The 20,792-nt window shown below is 38.7% G+C and overlaps 1 protein-coding gene across 1 annotated transcript; it reads left to right on the plus strand.

Annotated features, from left to right (window-relative positions):
- LOC133531989 (uncharacterized) lies at positions 1–16,515 on the plus strand. Its single transcript, XM_061870447.1, has 13 exons — positions 1–390; positions 2,426–2,531; positions 5,975–6,060; positions 6,558–6,700; positions 8,431–8,563; positions 9,161–9,287; positions 10,371–10,438; positions 10,648–10,774; positions 11,581–11,696; positions 12,377–12,568; positions 13,039–13,181; positions 14,350–14,479; positions 15,280–16,515. The coding sequence occupies exons 1-13, from the start codon at positions 324–326 to the stop codon at positions 15,417–15,419; spliced, it is 1,578 nt and encodes a 525-aa protein (XP_061726431.1). The 5' UTR covers positions 1–323; the 3' UTR covers positions 15,420–16,515.
- The last annotated feature ends 4,277 nt before the right edge of the window (positions 16,516–20,792 follow it).

Below are 20,792 nucleotides of genomic sequence, written 5' to 3' on the forward strand. Positions count from 1 at the left end.
TATTTATTTGCATCTTGAGTAATCGGTTAGCTTACTCTTCGGATATTTTATACATGTAGGTATTTATGATACATACCATAACAATATAAGAGTCCTGAAATTTTTTTGAAGTACATAACTATTCGAGTTCTATTTTATTTGTATTACTCCTTGTACCAATGTCCACGCGGTAGGGTCAACCACTTTTGTTCAGAATGTTCCCTTTCACGATATTATAATGGTCACCCTACAAAAAATAATCTCAAGAAATCAAAGCTACCATTTTGAAAATCGATTCAAATGTCCCATAACTCTTTGTCGCGGGCTTGTAGAAGCACGTCGATATGTTGTTGGGGCTCATTTTATGTGTGGCGACGATGTGTGAGGCCAGCTTCCATGAGCAGTATAGAGGTAAGTAAGTATGCTAAACGGCCCGATTCGAAGAATGAGAAACGATAAGGATCAGTTTAGTAGGGCTAAGATGGTCGGCTCTTTATCATTTGTCACCATGCCTGTCACGTTCTAACAAGTATGTAAGTGCGAAAGTGACGGGCATAGTGACAGGTGATAAAAATGGAACCATCTTAGCCCTACTGGTTTAGATAAGTTCTCATTTAGATATCGTTTGGATGTCGAATAATTAACAAAAGAAGCTCGATTCGGGCAACCAATGTCATTTTGACGTTAGAAATATCGTAGATAGATATTATTGGGATCACAGCGGAATCGAAATTAACGTCAATTTTGACATGTCGTTTAGCTATCGATCTTTTAAAGATCTTAAACGTGTCTTAATTAGAGATGTGCCGACTAGTCGCCGACTAGTCGGGAAAGCCGACTATCCGGCTACATTTATAGTCGGCGACTAGTCGGCGACTAGTCGGCAAAATGAGCCGAATAGTCGGCTGCCTAGATCTTCCAAAAAAATAAGGAAATAAAATAAAAAACCACCATACTCGAAGTGTTTGCCGATTGGTACCAGTCCACCTCACGAAATAAGTACTTGGCATTGATTACTTTACTTGAATCACCTTCAACATCGTCAAAAAATGTCCACACGCGTGATTTTCTTTTAGACATAATGTTTATAAAGATCACTATTTGTTTATTTAAACTTTTAAACAACAATTACGATTCGTTTTGTATGTTTTTCTAATAATAACACACCGGAGCAACAAGTGAATCGGAAAGGTAAACAAAACTAGTCAAAACATGAAAACGCAACCACGTGCGGCAGCGAATCAGGCGACCCGAACGTTCCCGATTACGCCCGAACTTAGGCGAAGACCATAGTCGGCTACGCCGACTAGTCGGCCGACTAGTCGGCCACCTGACTGCCGACTAGTCGGCTAGTCGGCTAGTCGGCCAAAACCGTAGTCGGCACATCTCTAGTCTTAATCATTCTTCAAATCGGACCGAAAGGATGGTTTTTATAATATGTCTTACGGTGCCGAGACATGTACGCTCACCAAGGAGGCTGTGCATAAAATTCGTGTAGCACACAGAGGCATGGAGCGCGCCATGCTCGGTATCAAGCTTCAAGATTGAGCGAGGAATAGCGAGATCCGTCGCCACACCAAGGTGCTAGACGTGGGTTGCGTCATTACCAAACTAAAATGGAGTTGGGCGGGACACAGAGTGATGGCAGGTGGACTAAAATGTTGTGGTGGCCGTTTTCGGATGAAGGAAGCCCCTGGCGTCCGATGGCTCGTTAGGTGGGCAACATTCAGAAGATTGCGGGTCGCTTCTGGATGAGATTAGCTCAGGACCGGGACAGGTGGCGTACTAGAAGAAAGGCCTATGCTCAGCAGGAGGCGATAAAGGGCTGATATGATGATGATGATTACATTTTTTTGTCATAATTAAAAGAAAATTTGATCAACAATTTCATTGATCCTAGTTATGGACAATTTGTTCGACGCGATTTAGTTGAATAGTTAATTAAGTTTTTGTGTAGCGAAACTTAGCCATTTGAAGATTTTAAAAAAATATACATTAATAAAAGCTTTAATACGAAGCCTTTAGCGAAATTGATTTAGTATAACCGATGTTTTCAAGTATATATTTTTTTATCAATTCAGTTTTTGGAATTATATTAAACTAAACATACTTTCTTCCCATTTTTTGGACTTATAAGTTTTATTACTATTTTAAAGGTAAAACTCTAGGACCTAAAGAGCTCTTGGATAAAAATTATAGAAATACTAAATATTATAAAAAGTGAGGAAAACCATTCGTATGTGTGTAGTCGTCAAAAATCGTGAATTCATCCCTCGGTCGTGCTGTAGAGAACAAAAAAAAATGTTGTCGAAAAACACCAAAAGATTACTAATAATTTGGTGAGGATTCTTTTCGTAAAAAGACGAGAACCCTTTTGTTGTTATTTTAGAACGAAAGGGCCGACATACATTATTATGTTTTAAAGTAGGCATGATGCATTTTTCAGTGCCCCAGACCTGTACGGACAAATGGGAATCCTTCGTGTACGAGGACAAGGAATATGTCATCCAGAACCTGCCGATAACCTGGGAGAATGCAAAGATTATGTGCCGGTAAGTCATTCCATTTGCATCCTTATGAGTCCGCAGCAAGCTCGGACGAATTTCACCTTCCAGTACAAAAAGAGTTTCGTTCTCAATTTAAAAATACTCGTACGTGTTGGATTGTAATGAAACTTTGCACATACAATGACATGCGGTATATCTAAGCCTTGACTTACTTGACTTATTGTCCTATGTCCCCTAGATGGGGCAAAGGGCGTCCACAGTGCGCCGCCATCTGGATCGGTCTTGAGCTTCGTGCTTGACTTCGCTCCAAGTCTTCCCAATAGCCTTCGCCTCTGCAATAATAGTCCAGCGCCAGGTCTGCTTTGGACGGCAACGTTTCCTCTTTCCTTGGGGATTCCAGCCTGGGGCTTGCCTCGGTATGTGGCCAGGATCCCTTCGGAGAGTATGCACAATCCAACTCCATTTCCGGCGCTTGATCTGCTGGTCGATCGGGGTCTTATTGCAGCATCTCCTGAGGCTGGCAGTAGAGATTTTCTTGGGCCAGTATGTAGCGAGATATACATGGCGTCCCAAGACTATGGGATATCAAGGGAAAGTAAGTAGTCGGCACCTACCAATAGTTGGCACGCGGGTCGTTCTAAGTTAAGAGGTAAGGTGACGACCTGTCTGGCCTAGTGAGTAGTGGCCCTGTCTATGAAGCCGATGATCCCGGTTCAAATTCTGGTAAGGGCATTTATTTGTGTGATGAGATTGTTCCTAAGTCATGGGTGTTTTCTACTTATTTAATTTATAAATATTTATATATGTATCTCGTTGTCTAAGTACCTACAACACAAGCCTTATTGTGCTTAATGTGGGGCTTAGTCAATTTGTATAATAATGTCATATAATATATTTTTTGTTTTTATTTAATTGCTTGCATAGAAAACGCGGCACAACATAAATACAAGGTGCCCGTGAGCATTGCGAGAGATTTTAACGGTGCATTTCTGATGGCAACAGTGAAATACGACAAAAAAAAATCTTTTTTTCCCTTTTTTTGAACACTCCTGAACATAAAACGTAATTTTTATTGATAAACACAACCTAAAATTAACTAAAAAGTTTTTTTTTATTTGGGGGTAGCCTCTTGAATACATTTTTTTTATTTTTCGATGTCAATCAATAGGTATGTCCAGACTAGACCTCAAAGTGGCAATACCGCAGTCAAAAATGTGTTTTGTACCGGCTTATGGCGGAAAAATGATTTCGAAAAACATTTAATTATCTCTGAAACTAGGCCTAATCCAGAAAATTTTATATGACATTTTAGTTTCTAAATATTACCAGGAATGCTTAGTTAAAATGTCTTGCAATGCTCACGGGCACCTTGTATAAAAATGTTGATTTAATTATACTATATTCTTATCAACCGGCATCAAGGGCGGGACGGCGATATAATTATGTGCGTGCAATAGAGATAGCAACAGGTGAGTCAATGTACGAAAATATATCTCGAAAGCGTCTCTGCTTTATAGGTAATTGTATTAATTCCTTGGGGTCTCGAATGCATAAAGTTGAAATGAAATATTTGCAACTAAATGTAAAAAGTTATAGTGCAATCCAAAAGCCTAATCTAATAGTATTTTGACTGACAGCAGTTGAAAACATATTTTGTTAGATAGGCATGCATCTTTTAGAAAACGCTGGTGGCCTAGCGGTAAGAGCGCGTGACTTTTAATTCGGAGGTCACGGGTTCAAACCCTGACTTTAACCAGTGAGTTTTTCGGAACTTATGTACGAAATATTATTTGATATTTACCAGTCAGTTTTCAGTGAAGAAAAACATCGTGAGGAAACCGGACTAATCCCAATAAGGCCTAGTTTACCCTTTGGGTTGGAAGGTCAGATGACAGTCGCTTTGGTAAAAACTAGGGCCTACGCCAATCTTTGGGATTAGTTGCTTAGGGGATTCCAGGCCCCCATGAGCCAGGACAACGAGAGAAAGATGATGCGGCATTCATCTTGCATGGTAGCACTTGCACACTTTGTCACTGAAAAGTCTGTGCAGAATTGAATTTGACCGACTCCATGTACCATACCCCGTTATCAACGTTCCGGTTGGAGAAAAATATAAACCCTAAATTCGCCTTTAGTAGTTAACTTCGCATCTAACGAAATAACGGTAATTCTCTATGAAATTCCATTCCGGGAGAACACGTTTTCCACTAACTAATCTACTCTTAACAAATACTAATCTAATCTTAACAAATCATTTTGATTTCCATGTCAATCTCTTCAGCCTTATATTCAAAGTTTAGGTTTTGCATTTTTTTGAAAAAAAAAGAAAAACATTTCTTTTTGTTTTGCAATTTTATACCTGTGCGTGCTACCTCATTTTCACGCAAAATAGGCATAATGATTTAGATTTAGATTTATTTATTTTCATAACGATAAATTACAGTATAAATTATTCTTATGTTAATCTATATGAATTTACATTATGATCGTCAATGATTTGGCATGCAAACATCAATAATAAATATATAAAAAAAAACGAAATTACAGTCAAATTCAAAACTACGAAACAAATTACGCAACGAATAGTTGTCGATTTGCGGAAAATGCCCAGTATAACTAACTAAACCTAGTTTTTCATTGTGTCAGTCAATAACATATTAAAACATCATGGAGAATAAAAAATATTTAGAAGTGGAAAAACTCTCTTTTTGTATGGATGATCACGTGGTATACTTCCCTCTTAACTAGCATTAAATCATTATGCCATTATCACTTGTATCATGGGCGTTTAGTAATTCTGCATTTAGGTATCACTTTTAGTAGTTTTAGTACAATTTCCATTTAAAAAAAAATGAGGCGAAGTGAGAGACGGCTTGAAATCTTAAGTTATTTTAGATTATTGTATATTTTTAACTTTAAAACGAATACTTCAATCCTTATTTTTCTTAAATTGCAAGATTGATTGATTTATTTATTTATTTAATCTTTATTACACAATACATGAAGGTATCAATGGCGGAATTAATGCCTTAAAGCATTCTCTACCAGTCAACCAGACTAAGTAGGTGCAGTGTCTTTTAAAGTAAATTAATTTGTAACCACGACTATATATATATATATATATATATATATATATCTTTATCTTCATAAAAAGTATATATTGATTAACTTACACATATACTTACTACAAATAAACATACAGATATTGATACATACATAATTATACCAAGTGTGAATCATTAACTTTATGAAGAAGAAAGTTTGTCAAGGAAATACTTGCGCAACATGCGCTTGAATGTGAATTTGTATCGTGATGTGAAAATTGATATCGGGGTTTACTTTTGACATTTATGAATTTAATTTTTTTTTATTATGAGCCCATACTGTCCCACTGCTGGGCAAAGGCCTCCCTCTTATTCTTCCACGTGTCCCTATCCTCGGAAGTCTCCCACCAGTCTTAAATTTATTCATGAATAATATACTTTCAGTGGCCACCATAATGGAACCTTGGCTATCTTGGATACGAAAGAAAAGGCGGAATTTCTTGCTGAAGCTTTAGCTGAATCACAGTTTGGTAAGTTTAAAGACAGGTTAGAGATAATTGACCGAGTGAGCACAAAGCGCGAGCGAAGCGTTTCCGATTCAGCTTGGGTAAAAATGCTTTAGTATGTACATCTCATATATCTGTCAGGTTTTCCGGTTGGGAAATACGACCGGTAGTGGAACCGCTCTACAGGTCGCATTTTCCAACCGATTCTCGTGAAATTTTGTGAATATGCTCAATAATTAGAGTAATGATGACGGTGACTTGGAATATGTAAGGTAAAGAAAGCTCTTGGATACCGTAGTAATTTCATCATCTGCCTAGGGTTATCCCGATGTTTAGGGACGGAACCCCAACTAAAAAATAAAAAGTAAAAATTGTTTGTATTATAAAAGTATGAAATTGACAGATATGTTACACATTGCCATTGGCGATTCGATTGTTTTGCATTTCAATTGTCACTCGGCGCAAGTACCAATTTTCTCAAAAGCGACCCACCTGAGAGCTTCTAACTTCAACTATTTCAGTGATTGATTCTGTATGGGTTGGTGCTCGGAGACATGGCGGCGACGACCCAGATGGTTACCGATGGGGAAACTTGCTGGAATTGCGTCGTACAGCTGCTGACATCCGGCGGAGCAGTCCTGAAGACGTGGATCAATATCCAGCGGTAAGACACTGATATCTTCTATCTGAATATCACTCGAAGTAAGATGGCTACCAATGGGTAAATTGCAAGAGCTGTCTTTTATAGCTGATGACATCCGGAGGAGCAGGTCTGAAGACCTGGACCAATATCCAGCGGTAAGGTACCGATATCTTCTGTCTATACATCACGATAGATCAGGTTCAGGTCTTCAATTGGTCTGGAATTGCGTCGTAGTGCTGATGACATCCGGATGAGTAGTCCTGAAGACTTAGGCCAATATCCAGCGGTAAGATATTAATACTTCCCGTATCTCGTTGTAGGGGTACCATTATTTCAGTGGTTGACTTGACTCTGTATGGGTTAGAGCTCGGAAACATGGCGGCGACGACCCAGATGGCTACCGTAGGGGCAACCTGCTGGAGCTGCGTTGCACAGCTGATGATATTCGGCGGAGCAGTCCTGAAGATATGGACTAAGAAATCCAGCAGTATAATATCACTTATATCAGTCTGCTTGTATCTGCCGGTTCAACTTACTAAATACTTTCTTCATCATACATGATGCATCCTAAATGTCATGGTCCACTTTTGGATATCTACTCGTAATCCCAAGAATTGGCGCGATACTTGTTTATTACGAAAACGACTGCCATCTGTCATTCCAAGCTAAAATCTTATACCTTTAAACGAGCAATTCTTGTATATACCGGGTGTTTCCTGTAACACGAGCAAATAATTAAACCATATATTGTACTCCTCAAACGATATAACTTTTGATTAACAACTTTTAAAAATTACGAAATCTTTAGATTTCATCTTTTTCATACAAATTAAATATTATTTTCAATGTACGCTGACATCAGTGTGTTTGACGTTGCTTGTCACGCTTTAAACATAACAAGTTTTGCAATACATTGCGCCTTAGAATAAACTTTAAAGTGTAATAAAAATCAAAACATAAGTTATTTTTTAAAGTTGTTGAACAAATGTTGGTCAGTTTGGGGAGTACAGCCTACAGTTTAATTTATTGTTCCTGTTACAGGAAACACCCGGTATATATATATGTATATATATTTCCGGGATCTCGGAAAGGGCTCTAACGATTTCGCTGAAATTTGGTATATGGGGGTTTTTGGGGGTATACAATCGATCTAGATTAGTCTTATGTTTGGGAAAACGCGTGTTTTGGAGTTTTCATGCGTTTTTCTTTCGACGCAGAATATGGTCGCTAATTTCGTGTGGCCGGACACTGTCCGTCTGGTCCAGCGGGTTAAGACGCGGAGTGCTAAACGAGTGTTACGGGTTCGAATCTCGTCCAGTGACTAACTTTTGTTTTTTTTTATATGTTCATGTTATATATAATTTTTTAATTTTTATTGTTTTAGACAAGTTTAATTTAGTAAAAAAATGTAGTTAAGATTATCACCGATACACCACCATAGTACAATAAATAGTTATAACCGAGCAAAGCTCGGTCGCCCAGGTACTAATCCTTAATTGAGATCATTCCGGTTGCCTCACACCTTTTTCTTCCTTGACCAAAGTGTGATCGGTACCTGAATATTAAATGATATTACGTAAGTAAATTCCAAGAAACTCACTGATACTAGCTGGGGTCCGAACCTGAGACGCTCAGTTTTGAACCCCGCGCCTTGCTACAGCATCAACGGTCACATTCTTCCAAACTATGTGGGTAATGGGTAATGTGGGTACCTTTTGGCTAATGATTCCAAACTTAATTTGGCTTTCCAGTGGCAGAATAGAACCCATGTTCCCGTCCCAGACGCAGGCGCCGACTGCGTTGCTGTGCAAAGAGTGTCTCACGACCGAGGAGTATTCCTGGATCTTCCCTGCGAGCTGGAAAGACCATTTGTCTGTGAAAGAGGTAAGATCGAAAAATACTTACTTACTGCTGTTTCGCGACGGCCCGAAGCAAAAATCACCATGCTTCTCTGCCAAAAACCGTTTCTGTCCAATCACATGAATTAAATAAAACTAAATGAACATTTTCTTTATCATCTGATAACTCAGGGTGCACGGAGCCCTACGGTATTAGGGACTTTAAGGAGCTAGCCACGGATCCCTGAAATACTCGAAAAAATTTTGTTACATTTGGTTAGAAATTTCGGCCAACATTTTATGACCCAAAAACTAAGGCTTAAATAATGTAGTATTATGAACCTCTTTTACATTTTTTCCTAGACATAATAAATAAGCCGATTGAAGGTTAATGAACGAATCTTTATATTGTGCTATTATTATTATTGGAGTTAGTGGGCCTTTGAGTGCCACATCGAAAGTTAATTACTAATGCCCGTTGAATCCAGGAAATTCCAGATTCTTTGGGTCGTGATGTTCTGTTCTGTGAAAAAAATACCTCATAGGGTATAATGAGCTAACCACGCGCGTGAGTTGACGTCTTGGCGGTCAAAGGGTAAGTTTAACTCATATCTTTGGTTAAGGATATCTTGTTTGTAAACAGAGGCACAGACCCGACAGCTCATAAAGGAACTGAAGACGGTCCGATGCCGGACCGGTCTGTACCGGATGTATGACGGCCTCTTGGACTGGCATCAGGCGGCTGCATACTGCGTGCTCAGGAAGATGAGGTAAGTACATTGAGAGATTACAACCTCGAATAAGCCCTTTACTTCCAGGCTAGGCAAAACGCCCATCAGTTTGAAAACGTAACCATAATTAGGACCCATTTTAACTATAAGAACAAATTAAATTGGCTTCTGATTCGAGCACCTGCATCTTGATAGTCACGCCTTGTGATTAATTGCTTTGTTTTTTGCTCATCAATATTGTTTACAGTGTACTATCGATAGCGTATTATACAGTAAACTAATGTGGTAGTGTGCAGTGAATGAAGAATTGATCTTGAAACGCGTTTAACCACCATTGGAGTCAACGGCCGGTAGTCCACGTGCTACTTGTAAAGTCCAGCTATCGCTTTACAATAGACACTGTCTTGTACTAACCGTACAATTTAAATCTTATTTAAAGCCCCTAATACCTTGATACCGGCGAAATAGTCACACTGGACTAAAGCCATAATTTTAAAAGAATGAATGACAACAAATTAAATTACTTATTTTATTATTTCAGTTTTTACCCACTTACAGGTCCAAAATATTCGTTCACAGTTTACAGGCGTCATTGGGCATATTTAGAGTTGTGCCATTCTCGAAAACGTTCTCCGTTTTGTATGGGGAATGTTCTCTCTCAAGAACGTATAGAAATATTCAGTCGCTGACATTGGTATAAAGAAGTCTCAGTTGTCCGGAACCGGTTATATTTTCAAAATGGCGGGCGTTTTTCTGAGCCTTGACTATAATACTCTGTATATTTCGTCTTCTAAAGTTAAAAAGGGGTTAAAAGTTAAGGGAGAGAGTTTAAGGACTTCTACACTACACAGGCGAAGAATAATTCAGTGATTATATGTGACGTTATCTATGAAAAGGGACCTTATTGTCGTTGGCGCTTCTGACGTCATAAATTATGCTCCGATACAAATACAACGCTGCGCGACGCAGTGCGGCGTAAGCGCCATCGACAATAAGGTCCCTTTTCATAAATAATGCCACATATGCTCTTTGAATTATGTTTGATGCTACTACTCGTACTAAGTGTCATATGCAATAGATCTTATAGCCGATGATGATGATAATATATTGAATTGTTTTCAGTTTAGCCAACATTGCCACGATGAAATGTCTGAAGAAACTTGGCACCACAATGCTAAAGACCAGACCCAGTAAGTTTTGCAAATCCTAATTCTAATCCTCTTTAGCCTTTTATTCGGAAGCTGGTAGTTCTGAGGGCCTACCGCGAAAAAAGAAAGTGGAAATTTCGTTATCTGCATCTCTATCGCTCTTGCATTTTCGAGCGATAGGGTGGCAGGTAAATTTTATACCTAATGATAGCTTTGCAAAGTTTGTATAGTATTTATATATTGATGGACAGGTATCGAGAACGCGTGGGTCGGAGCGAGAGGAGAGCTCGGGAAATGGAGCTGGGTGGACTCGGGAGCCAGCATTTTCCTGCCCAGTCCTTATAGCGACGTGGACAAAGCTATGTGGCCACCTATGAGGTAAACTACAAAAGAAACGCGTGGGTCGAGGGGAGAGCTCGGGAAAAAGAGCTGGGTGGACTCGGGAGCCAGCATCTTCCTGCCCAGTCCTTATAGCGACGTGGAAAAAGCTATGTGGCCACCTATGAGGTAAACTACAATAGAAATCCATGGGTCGAGGGGAGAGCTCGGGAAATGGAGCTCGGTGGACTCGGGAGCCAGCGTCTTCCTGCCTAGTCCTTATAAAGACATGAACAAAGCCATCTGGCCACCTATGAGGTAAACCACAAAAGAAAATATATTATCTTATATAGAAAGTTTTTATAATATTTGGTATTTGCATGGATGGTATTAATAATCAATTAATCATCAAATTTAGTTATATTAAGCAGTTCATACAAATGATCCATTAGACCATACAATTTAAATGAATATCTCAGGAGTAAACGTAAGGTAAACGTAAAGTTCCATTTTGATCCATAGGTATACCTAACTTGTATGAAATGTTAAAGACGCTATAATTTCCGTAATGCCTATTTTTACCACTGTATGCGCTGCGATCGCTTTACTTACCCCCACCATACATTTCGCACGGCGCTAATAAATATATAAGTGTAGAATTTATATAGAATTTCATAACTCTGTTTTATTCAACAATGACAATACTAAAAGTAAGGCTTAAGATTTTAGTACTCCATGTTTATTTTTGCGTATGTGTATGTTTGTGTGTCTTTACGCTTGTTTGCCGATGTGTAACCACCACCACCACTATGTGACAAACGAGAAAATGCTATGCTCTATTTCACTCTGAATGTATATTGTTTCAGAGACAGAACATCAGTAAAACAAAATGGCTGCCTCCAACTAGATCGGCACGCTAGTCACCCGCCGATATTCCTGGAGGCACGCTGCGAAAGAAAGATGCAGTTCATCTGCTATCAAGGTATACAAGGTGCAGGCATTATTACCATTTTACTATACATAGGTACCCCGATTTTTTTTTTCAGATTGGAAATGTTATTACTTCAAAAGTAGAGGTTACTTTTTTCCTCCAAACTTATCTCAGAGTAACTATGCACTGCATTATAGTGCCCTTTACATATTATTGTACCGCAATATTAGATAACATAGGAACCCTAGAATTTGGAAGAAAAATATATTACCACTACTTTTGAGCTGAAAAAAAAATCTAATCTTAAAAAAACGAGGTAAAAGCAGGGTAAAAGTGCTAATAGTCTTAATAATAGCGTCATCAAGCGGTGAGTAGACATATTGTTCCACTACGATGTATTCTTTATTCAAATGTATTATGTTTATAAAGTGCAAAAAGTAAGTGGTAAGTTTTGTAACTTACTTATTACATTGTCTGTTTTTACGGATAGCTTTACACGGATTCATTAATCTAGGTGCTACACAAGGTGTAGTCAACTCTTGATAATAGCGCTATCTTGCGGTCAGTAGCAACATTATATGACAGACGTGTAAATAATAAAGATTGAAATTTTACACAACTGTCGCGCTTCAGCGCTAACGTAATACAAATACGTCACTTTTTGAGCACCCACCAAAATTGACTAATTTCTAGTAACGTGATAGTTTTTTTCTTAACCATACTTATTTTAGGTTCACCGGCATTGCGAACAGCCACACCGCTACCTAGCGACGACTTCTACTACTACGTGCTTGTCAAACAACTGCTATTCTGGCAGCATGCTTACGAAAACTGTAATAAAATGAACGGTTCGTTGGCCTATCCGGAGACTTCGGAAATAATGACGCAGCTGCTGCTTCTTATGGGTGAAAATAAAGAGGAACGTAAGTTTTGTTACATTTATCACAGCGCCATCTAGTGACTAGTAGCATACACATTCAAACACCAATGACACATAAAACAGACTGCACAAAGTACACGTCATCTTTATTTCTCAATTGCAATCTCGGCAGTCTCATTCCTTGATTCACAACCTTTTGTTAGGAGCTACTTATACTATCTTGATAATGCCTAACTCTCTCTATCTATAACAGAATTTTAGATCGCAATTAGAGTCAATCTGCACAGATTTAGTGAGCAAGTGTGGCTTTGCCGCCATTAAACGACAAATTCATTCTTAAAATATGACGTTTATACTGGCTCACCCACACGTTATCGCTGCAAAATCAGTGCATAGCTAACTTAGACGGATTATCAAATGGATTTATCCTTGATGGCATGATTTCATTCTTCTATTTGATCAAGCGCCATCTCGTGTCCAATAGCGTAATCATATTAAGCATATTTTTTGCAGCTGTTGAACATATTTGGATATCGGGCCGTTTAAATATAACGAAAGATCTTGCAACAGACGACATTAAATACGGATGGTATAACCCGTTTAACAATAAGGCTATTCCAGACCCGAAGACTCGGAGGAATTCAAAAGGAATTTATGTAAGTTCAAAATTGTCTTGAGAAATAAAATAGTGCAGTAGAAAATGATATGTTCATGTTGATACATTAATTTGTATATCGTCGGGTGAGAATACGTTTGTGCCATACACCAACTTTTACATTGGTTTGCAAGTGAGCGAAAAGAAGCAAAAATTATTTTTTGAAAAGTTTTATATTTAGGACTTCAACTTATTTATGATTTAGACACACATGTTTACTATTTATAGTATACAAATATTTTGAATATAGTGGTAATGAATTAAAAGCATTGTTATTACTGTCATATCCGTTTTTGATGAGTAAATGTTAAACGTACAATGTATTTTATATATGACACAGGGGCGTAGCTACCGCCGTATCTGCCGTGTCAATTATACGGGGCCCTCGGGCCACGAGGGCCCCCAACGTGGGTTTGTGTGAGAAATCTTTACCCTTCCTAAGGGCCCCCAAACAAATTTTTATACGGGGCCCCACCAAGGCACGCTACGCCACTGGTATGACATGATACAAAGCTTTGGATATGTCACAATTTTTGTGATAATTTTCTGTTAACAGAGTGTAAATTATCCTATAAAATGTGGAATGGCACAACATTTAAAAAAAAAGGATATTTAAAAACCGGATAGTGTCAATTATGGAATATTTTTTGTTATTTTAGTAATCATTAAAATTTTTGCTCAAAAATGGATATATGACACAAACGTATTCTCAGCCGAAGTTATGTGAAATCCCTAACCTGTATATCATACGACCCACTTCTTACAGTTGGGCGTATCTATGGGCTGAATTGAATTATTACTTTAATAATATGCTGTTTCGTGCCCCCTACGTAAAATGAAAATTATGTTTACAGTACATATGGTGCTACTTTACCGCACTAGTTCGAAAATGAGAATATTACGTTACTATGTCGAACATTTAAAGGGCCATATGTACTGTAAAACGTTGTACGATACATGTGCGAATAGGTAATTCGCAACTCGTATCTATTTAAAACACTCCCTTCGGTCGTGTTTTAATTTATCGTCACTCGTTTCGAATTTCCTATTTTTCGCACTTGTATCGTAATGTACTAATAAAGCTAAAATGAAATCATAATTACTAGTGCTTTCTCTATTATTTAATTTGTTTAATGTTACTCATTAATGTTTACGCTACTCACCGATAGACGGCGCCGTGGTTGGATGAAGAATATACAAGGGACAACTCCTGCTTGAATTTGGACAGACAAGATCACTTGAAGGGACTCATCTATGGTCTTCCATGTGATACTCCTCAATACTCCATTTGTATGATTGGTATGTAACGTATTTAGAAAGACATTAAAATTAATCGAGAGATAAGCGGTCAAACCCTAGTAGCGGTACTGATAAATCCGCAACTTGACACCAGAGGGCCTACCGCGAACCACGTTCGACGTGTTGCCTCCCTAGTACACTTACGTACGAATTTACAAGAGCGACAGAGAGGCAACACGTCGAACGTGGTTCGTGGTAGGTCCTCTGAGGTCCTCGAAACGTCGGAGGTAAATTTAAAACTTAATACACGATTAAGTCCCGTTTGTGTTAGTTAATAATGTGTAAAAATCTTGAAAGTTTAAGTCAGTGTTTCAACAATATAGTTCTTATAGTTTCGGAAAAAAGTGGTTTTGACCAGAGGTGGCGTTAGGCGGGGGCGACGTGGGCCACCGCCTACGGCCTCGCGGTTCGAGGGGCCTCGCGTTTCAAATAAGTATATCTCGGACACAATGTAAAAATGTTCGTTATTTCTTGTGCCACTAAAAAGGGCCTCGCTAAATGTACCTCGCCCATATAACATTTTGGTCTTGCCCCGCCACTGGCTGTGACATACGGACGGACAGACAGACAGACGAATCCATAAGGGTTCCGTTTTTTGCCAGTCGGCTACGGAACCCTAAAAATGCGTGAGTATCGTGGAACACTCTGTTGGAACGAAGAAAGAGGGTCGTGACAGAAATTCGTGACGGAAAACTCTTACGCTTTTTTTCGCCTAGCCCCCATCCGCCGAGTCCGCATCGTGCGATATGGAACTTCGTTTCAAATACGTCAAATGATTAAGAATTCGACCTTATTTTCAGAGAAAAGTCCGCGCGCAAAGCCCGAAAGTGCACCTGTCATCTCTACGCCGTCTAACCTGGGCGTCCCCGAGGCAATGGAAGCTCCTCATTCGGAAGGATTGTTTAAGGATGCTGACAATACTGACATTAGTAACAAATAGATAAATCGACTAAGTTAGGTTTAGGTACCGAAGTTTGACAGCGATTCAGGGAAAATTCATACCGGGAAAATCGAAGTTCGTCAATTGCGGGCATTTTTCTCTGTCACTCTAATTACGTCTTAGTAAGAGTAAAAGAGAAAGATCCCCGCAATTTGCGAATTTCGGTTTTCGCGGTAAGCCCCCAGGGACGAATCATGCTGTTACTTTCTAATGTAAAGCACTATGCCTTTCGGCTATTTACGGTTGACAAAATTCAAGCCATTATCTTATGGTGGTACACGCAAAGGGACGCCAAGTTGTGCCACACCTAATAATTGCTCGGAACAATTCTGAGCCGAATGGCGTCGAAAATGGCCGAAAGGACTAGTGGCGCCCCACTGGTTTAGGCTCACTAACCTTTTCGACACCGTATCAAACAGAAAAGGTGTCACTCGGACGACACGTGACGGAAGTGTCAAAACTGAAATTGAACTTTATGCATATGCTCGTAGGTCTATGTTGCTCTGTAGTCTGTGACGGATTAATCTGTCGTTGGCGGTGGACCTGCGTTTTGGATATATCCGTCATTGACGTCGAAAAGCTTTAAACCATAGTGAAGTACAGGCAAGGGTTATAACCGCGAGAATCGAAGTTCGGCAATTGCTAGCATTTTTCTCTATCACTCTAATTCAGGATTAGTGAAAAGAAAGAAAAATACCCGCAATTTGCGAATTTCGGTTCTCGCGGTAGACCCCAGAGGTTGGCCCAAAAATATGTTGATTTTTTTAATCTCTCTCCTTCTCTGGAGTTGCTGGAGTACATAGGCTACGGAGACTGCTTACCATCAGGCGGGCCATTAGCTTGTTTGCCACCGAGGTAGTATAAAAAAAACTCTATTGTCAGGTGAAAACCACATGGAAATCCGGTCAGTAGGTTTTGAGTTTATCACGAACATACTTACTGAGAAGTACTGAAACACAGCGAGATTTTTCGCCAACTTTGGCCACATCAAGCGCTGTGATCGTTTTTGTTTTCCCGCCAAACCCTCTGCACCCGGCCAATAGGTTTATTTCATTGACATATATCTACGGACGGGCCTTACGGGTACTAACTAAGAACGGTGGTGGTGGTGGTGTCACTCACGCATTCGAGCCAATCGCGCGCGTGATGCCACTCCTCAGGACAAACAATCGATTGACCCGGGTACGTTCAAGAAAAAAAAAGATATAAAGCAGAGCCCAACTGGGGAAATACCTCCACCTTACAGAAAACCGCAGCCAAATAACACTAGACCCTACTCATAGGTTCCTGCCGGTGAGTAAGTAAGGTTGCCAGAGCTCAACGAGGGTGCGGAGTGTTAGGATCGGCAACGCGCATGTAATTCCTCTGGAGTTGCGGGCGTATATAGGCTACGGAGACTGCTTACCATCAGGTGGGCCGTATTGTTTGCTACCGACGTAGCATAAAAACAAGCGTTGTGGCGTTAGACTGCACGATTGGCTTGAATTCGTGTGCGTGTCACCGCTGTACTGGCCGCATTCTTATTGCCCGTAAGGCCTGTCCTTAGATATATGTTAATTATTTATTTATTACGTTTGCGTTTATGTATCAAAGCTAAATATTTTGAAGATAGTAACAATTTTATTAAGTTAAATATTTGTAATTGATTTTTTTTTTTGTAAAAGACGTGTACCAAGTCACAAAAATATTCCTAAAAAATACTTAGTCAACGTGTTTTTGGGCTAGGTACCCTGTAAACTGAAGATAAAGTCATCTGTCTTACATTTGTAGAAATCATAACGTTCCGTGTGTAAGGTTGTGTCCGCGTAGGAAATAGTAAAGAGAATTTGAAATAGAGATTGATTGTCAAAAAAAAACTTTGTAGCCACAGTAAATTTACTGCCATCTATCGATACATGATTAAAAATCGTTTCGAGCGATGCGGCCATACCTTTGGCCTGTGCTCTATTAGATGGCGCCACTTTTTGATGTTTAACAAATTTAACATATATCACTGAAATAATAAGGATCAAAGTCAAATGGCGTTCTTAAAGTTTTAATCATGTGTCGAAAGATGGCAGTAAATGTACTGTGGCTAGTCTTTTGACAATCCACCTCTATTTCAAATTCTTCTTGGAAATAGGAATGTAAAATCTGTTACAATACTTTGTCACACAACTAACCAGTTTGTGTGTAGAGTAAAGTAGGCAAATAAAACTTCAAGTGTCAACTTTAATTAATACTCCATGTACTAAAGAATTACAGCGCCCTCTGACGTCGAGTAGCGTACTTTAATATGCTAGGTTAAGAAATTATTATTTATATTATAAAAGCGCCATCTGGCGTCAAGTGGCTTTACAGATTTATTATAGTAAACTGAATCAAAGTATTCAGAATTTTATATTATATACTTAGTTTAGGGCCAGTTGCACCAACCACAGTTAACAGACTGATCAACGTCACACAACAGGGATCTATGAAACACCCATACAATTAAATTTAGCGAACGCTTTTACGGTGACAGACGGCTTGGTACAGTCAGCGTCAAATACTCCGAAGCAGTCAACGTGGCCAAATAGTTCGGTACACCATACTAAATATATGATGTACCGAACTATTTGGCTACTTTGGTTGTTACTAAGTATTTGACGCCGACTGTACAACCGACCCGTAAACATTAATTGGTCAAGGTCATAGATTAATCAGAAATAATACCATCAATTTAATCTGAACTCTAAAATTAACCATTATTACACTCAAGAACAATGAAGACGCGTCACTATGATGTATACATTATATTATTCAGTAAGAGACCCATCCTTTTTGCTTTTGATATGATACAGGAAAAGTCGCTAAGATCTCTATGCTATATTATAAAAAAAAGACCATAAGATAAGCAACTTCTGCTGCATACTTAGGGCCTACCGGTGTAGACCGCAGTTCGTGAATTGCGGGCATTTTTCTCTGTCACTTTAATTACGCCTTAAATGGAGTAAAAGAGAAAGATACCCGCAATTTGCCAACTTCGGTGTTCGTGGTAGGCCCTCTGGATTTTTGTAGAAAACTATGTATCATGATGTATCTAACAAAATAACAATAAAACAATTTGTTTCATAACATTAAAACAGGTTTTTTTTTTAAACCACTCCTTGGTACTAGCAGAGACCTCTTCAATGACATGGCAGTGGTCACCACACATCGGCCATACTAATTTTGTAACTCCATGGTGTCTCCATGTCCATGTATATGAAAAGACCAAGTGTGATCGAAGATCTCTGTCTCAGCTTTGTCAGAAACACTTTTACATGTCATGTTTTCCTCTGCCTGTTGCATTTCTTAATCAATTCTCATGAAATTTTTGGTAGTTAGATATAATTATCTTGTCAAATGACAGGTTTCAGTTATGAAGGACTCAAGTCCCAGTGAACTCTATGGCACTTAAGACCATCGCAAATTTTATGTAATAATGACTCTGAAGTATTTTTTATTTTTACATTTTTTTATCTTATAATAGCCTAAGGCTGAAATAATATCATTTTATTATTATTATTTGTCACTAGGCTTATTCACACATACATACATACATAGGCTACGGAGACTGCTTACCATCAGGCAGGCCGTATGCTTGTTTGCCACCGACGTAGTATAAAAAAAAAAAAAAAAATTCAATACGCGAATAACAACAAAAATTTAGTCGTAAAACATGGCTGTTTTATTATGACATGGAAAAACCGAATAGGACTTTAAATTACAGGTACCAGTTAACTAAACCAGTAATGGTGGGGGCAGCTGGCCCCGTAGCTCAAATTTTACATACAATGTATGCCCCTCTGCGGCATCTGCCCCTCTAGGCTTTCGGCGATATCATCTTGCCCCCTCTAATTCACTGGCTGGCTACGCCCTTGGGTGTATTCCCATTTGTCCTGGCCACATCTGTAGAAATGTGAATAGGGGCAATCATATGAATCATTCCCATCTGTTCTCACGTCATGTAATGCAGTGGTCAAACGGGACAGAGACAAATGCAAATACACCAAAAAATTTTCATTTACAAAAAGTTATAATTCCCACAGCTCAAAAATTAAGTCTATTCGAACAGTCTGTAAACTTTTTAAAATGAGGAGATAGTCAAATAGATGTTCATTTAGACACTAAAATTCTAAGTTAGCTTAACTTAAAATGGCAAAGGCAATGTAAAATAAAGAGTTCTTCTCTAACTGCCATTAATAGAATGACATATAATAGTATAAATACACTATGCCTTGGTCGCCATAGCATCCTAATTCTAATGTACTTATACAACATTGAAAACAAAACTAAGACCTTCAAAAAGAAGTCTTCAAAATTAAGACCTTTGCCATGATAAAATAAAAAACTATATATTAAAAACAAATCATTTCGTTTTCATGTTTCCAACATCAAGCCACTGATTATTTACTTTGTGCAATGTTCTAATGTGTTCATCCATTTGAATTGTAGTTTGTTTTAACATCTTTATATTATTCAAATATGTCTGTAAATATTTGTTTAATGCACGAGCCGCTTCAACCTCCATTGGTAAATCAGATCCAGCTCTCTAAAATAGAAAACAAGTTTGTGAAATATTACAATGATAATTTCCTTATCACAAAAGTATTATTTTCATATTTTTGGTTCAACAATTTTACCTCGTTCTTTGACGATGTCACTGATGTCGTAGACATTGTTGGATCGTTTATAAATGCAATATAAGTCCAAACCCTTCGTGAATTAAACTTAATTCATAATAAAACGAAGAAACTAGAAACAAATTCTTCATTTAAAAGCTTCAACGGTTTGGTTACTTTATAAGTTGTGAGCTGTGACAGTGACTGATTAAAGTTTTTTTTAATATGGCCTGGCTACGAGACCGTTAAGCCAAACAAATGAAAGTGTCAGATGGCTTATGACGAAAACCGAAGTTCGCAAAATTGCGGACATCTGGGGGCCTACCGCGAAAACCGAAATTCGCAAGTTGCGGGGATCTTGCTATGTTACTCTCGCTAAGACGTAATAAGAGTGACAGATAAAAATGCCCGCAATTGACGAACTTCGATTTTCGATCGAAGTTCATCCCCGCAATTTGCGGATTTCAATTTTCGCGGTAGGCCCTCTGTATCTGTCACTTTAATAACGCCTTCCTTGGAGTAAAAGAGAAAGATGCCCGCTATTTGTAAACTTCGGTGTTTGCGGTAGGCCCTCAGCTTCCGTATTAAATCTAAAGGCAAGCATACTATTTTTATTACTATAGTCTGTCAAGCCATTTCCATCCGTAGAAAAAAGCGGCAATTGCCCCCTTTAAAATTTTAATTTCGCGCTTTTTTTTCTACTGACAAAGTCATTTGACAGACTATATTAGAGTTGCAACACGCGCGT

Source organism: Cydia pomonella, chromosome 26 (assembly GCF_033807575.1).
Source record: "Cydia pomonella isolate Wapato2018A chromosome 26, ilCydPomo1, whole genome shotgun sequence".
Classification (NCBI taxonomy): domain Eukaryota; kingdom Metazoa; phylum Arthropoda; class Insecta; order Lepidoptera; family Tortricidae; genus Cydia; species Cydia pomonella.

What these genes read in the sequence shown, in the direction of transcription:
- LOC133531989 (XM_061870447.1), top strand. Translation starts at nt 324, where the DNA reads ATGTTGTTGGGGCTCATTTTATGTGTGGCGACGATGTGTGAGGCCAGC. An exon ending in CTTCCATGAGCAGTATAGAG is followed by an intron (nt 391 to 2,425) that starts GTAAGTAAGTAT and finishes TGCATTTTTCAG; the next exon opens with TGCCCCAGACCTGTACGGAC. An exon ending in AATGCAAAGATTATGTGCCG is followed by an intron (nt 2,532 to 5,974) that starts GTAAGTCATTCC and finishes ATATACTTTCAG; the next exon opens with TGGCCACCATAATGGAACCT.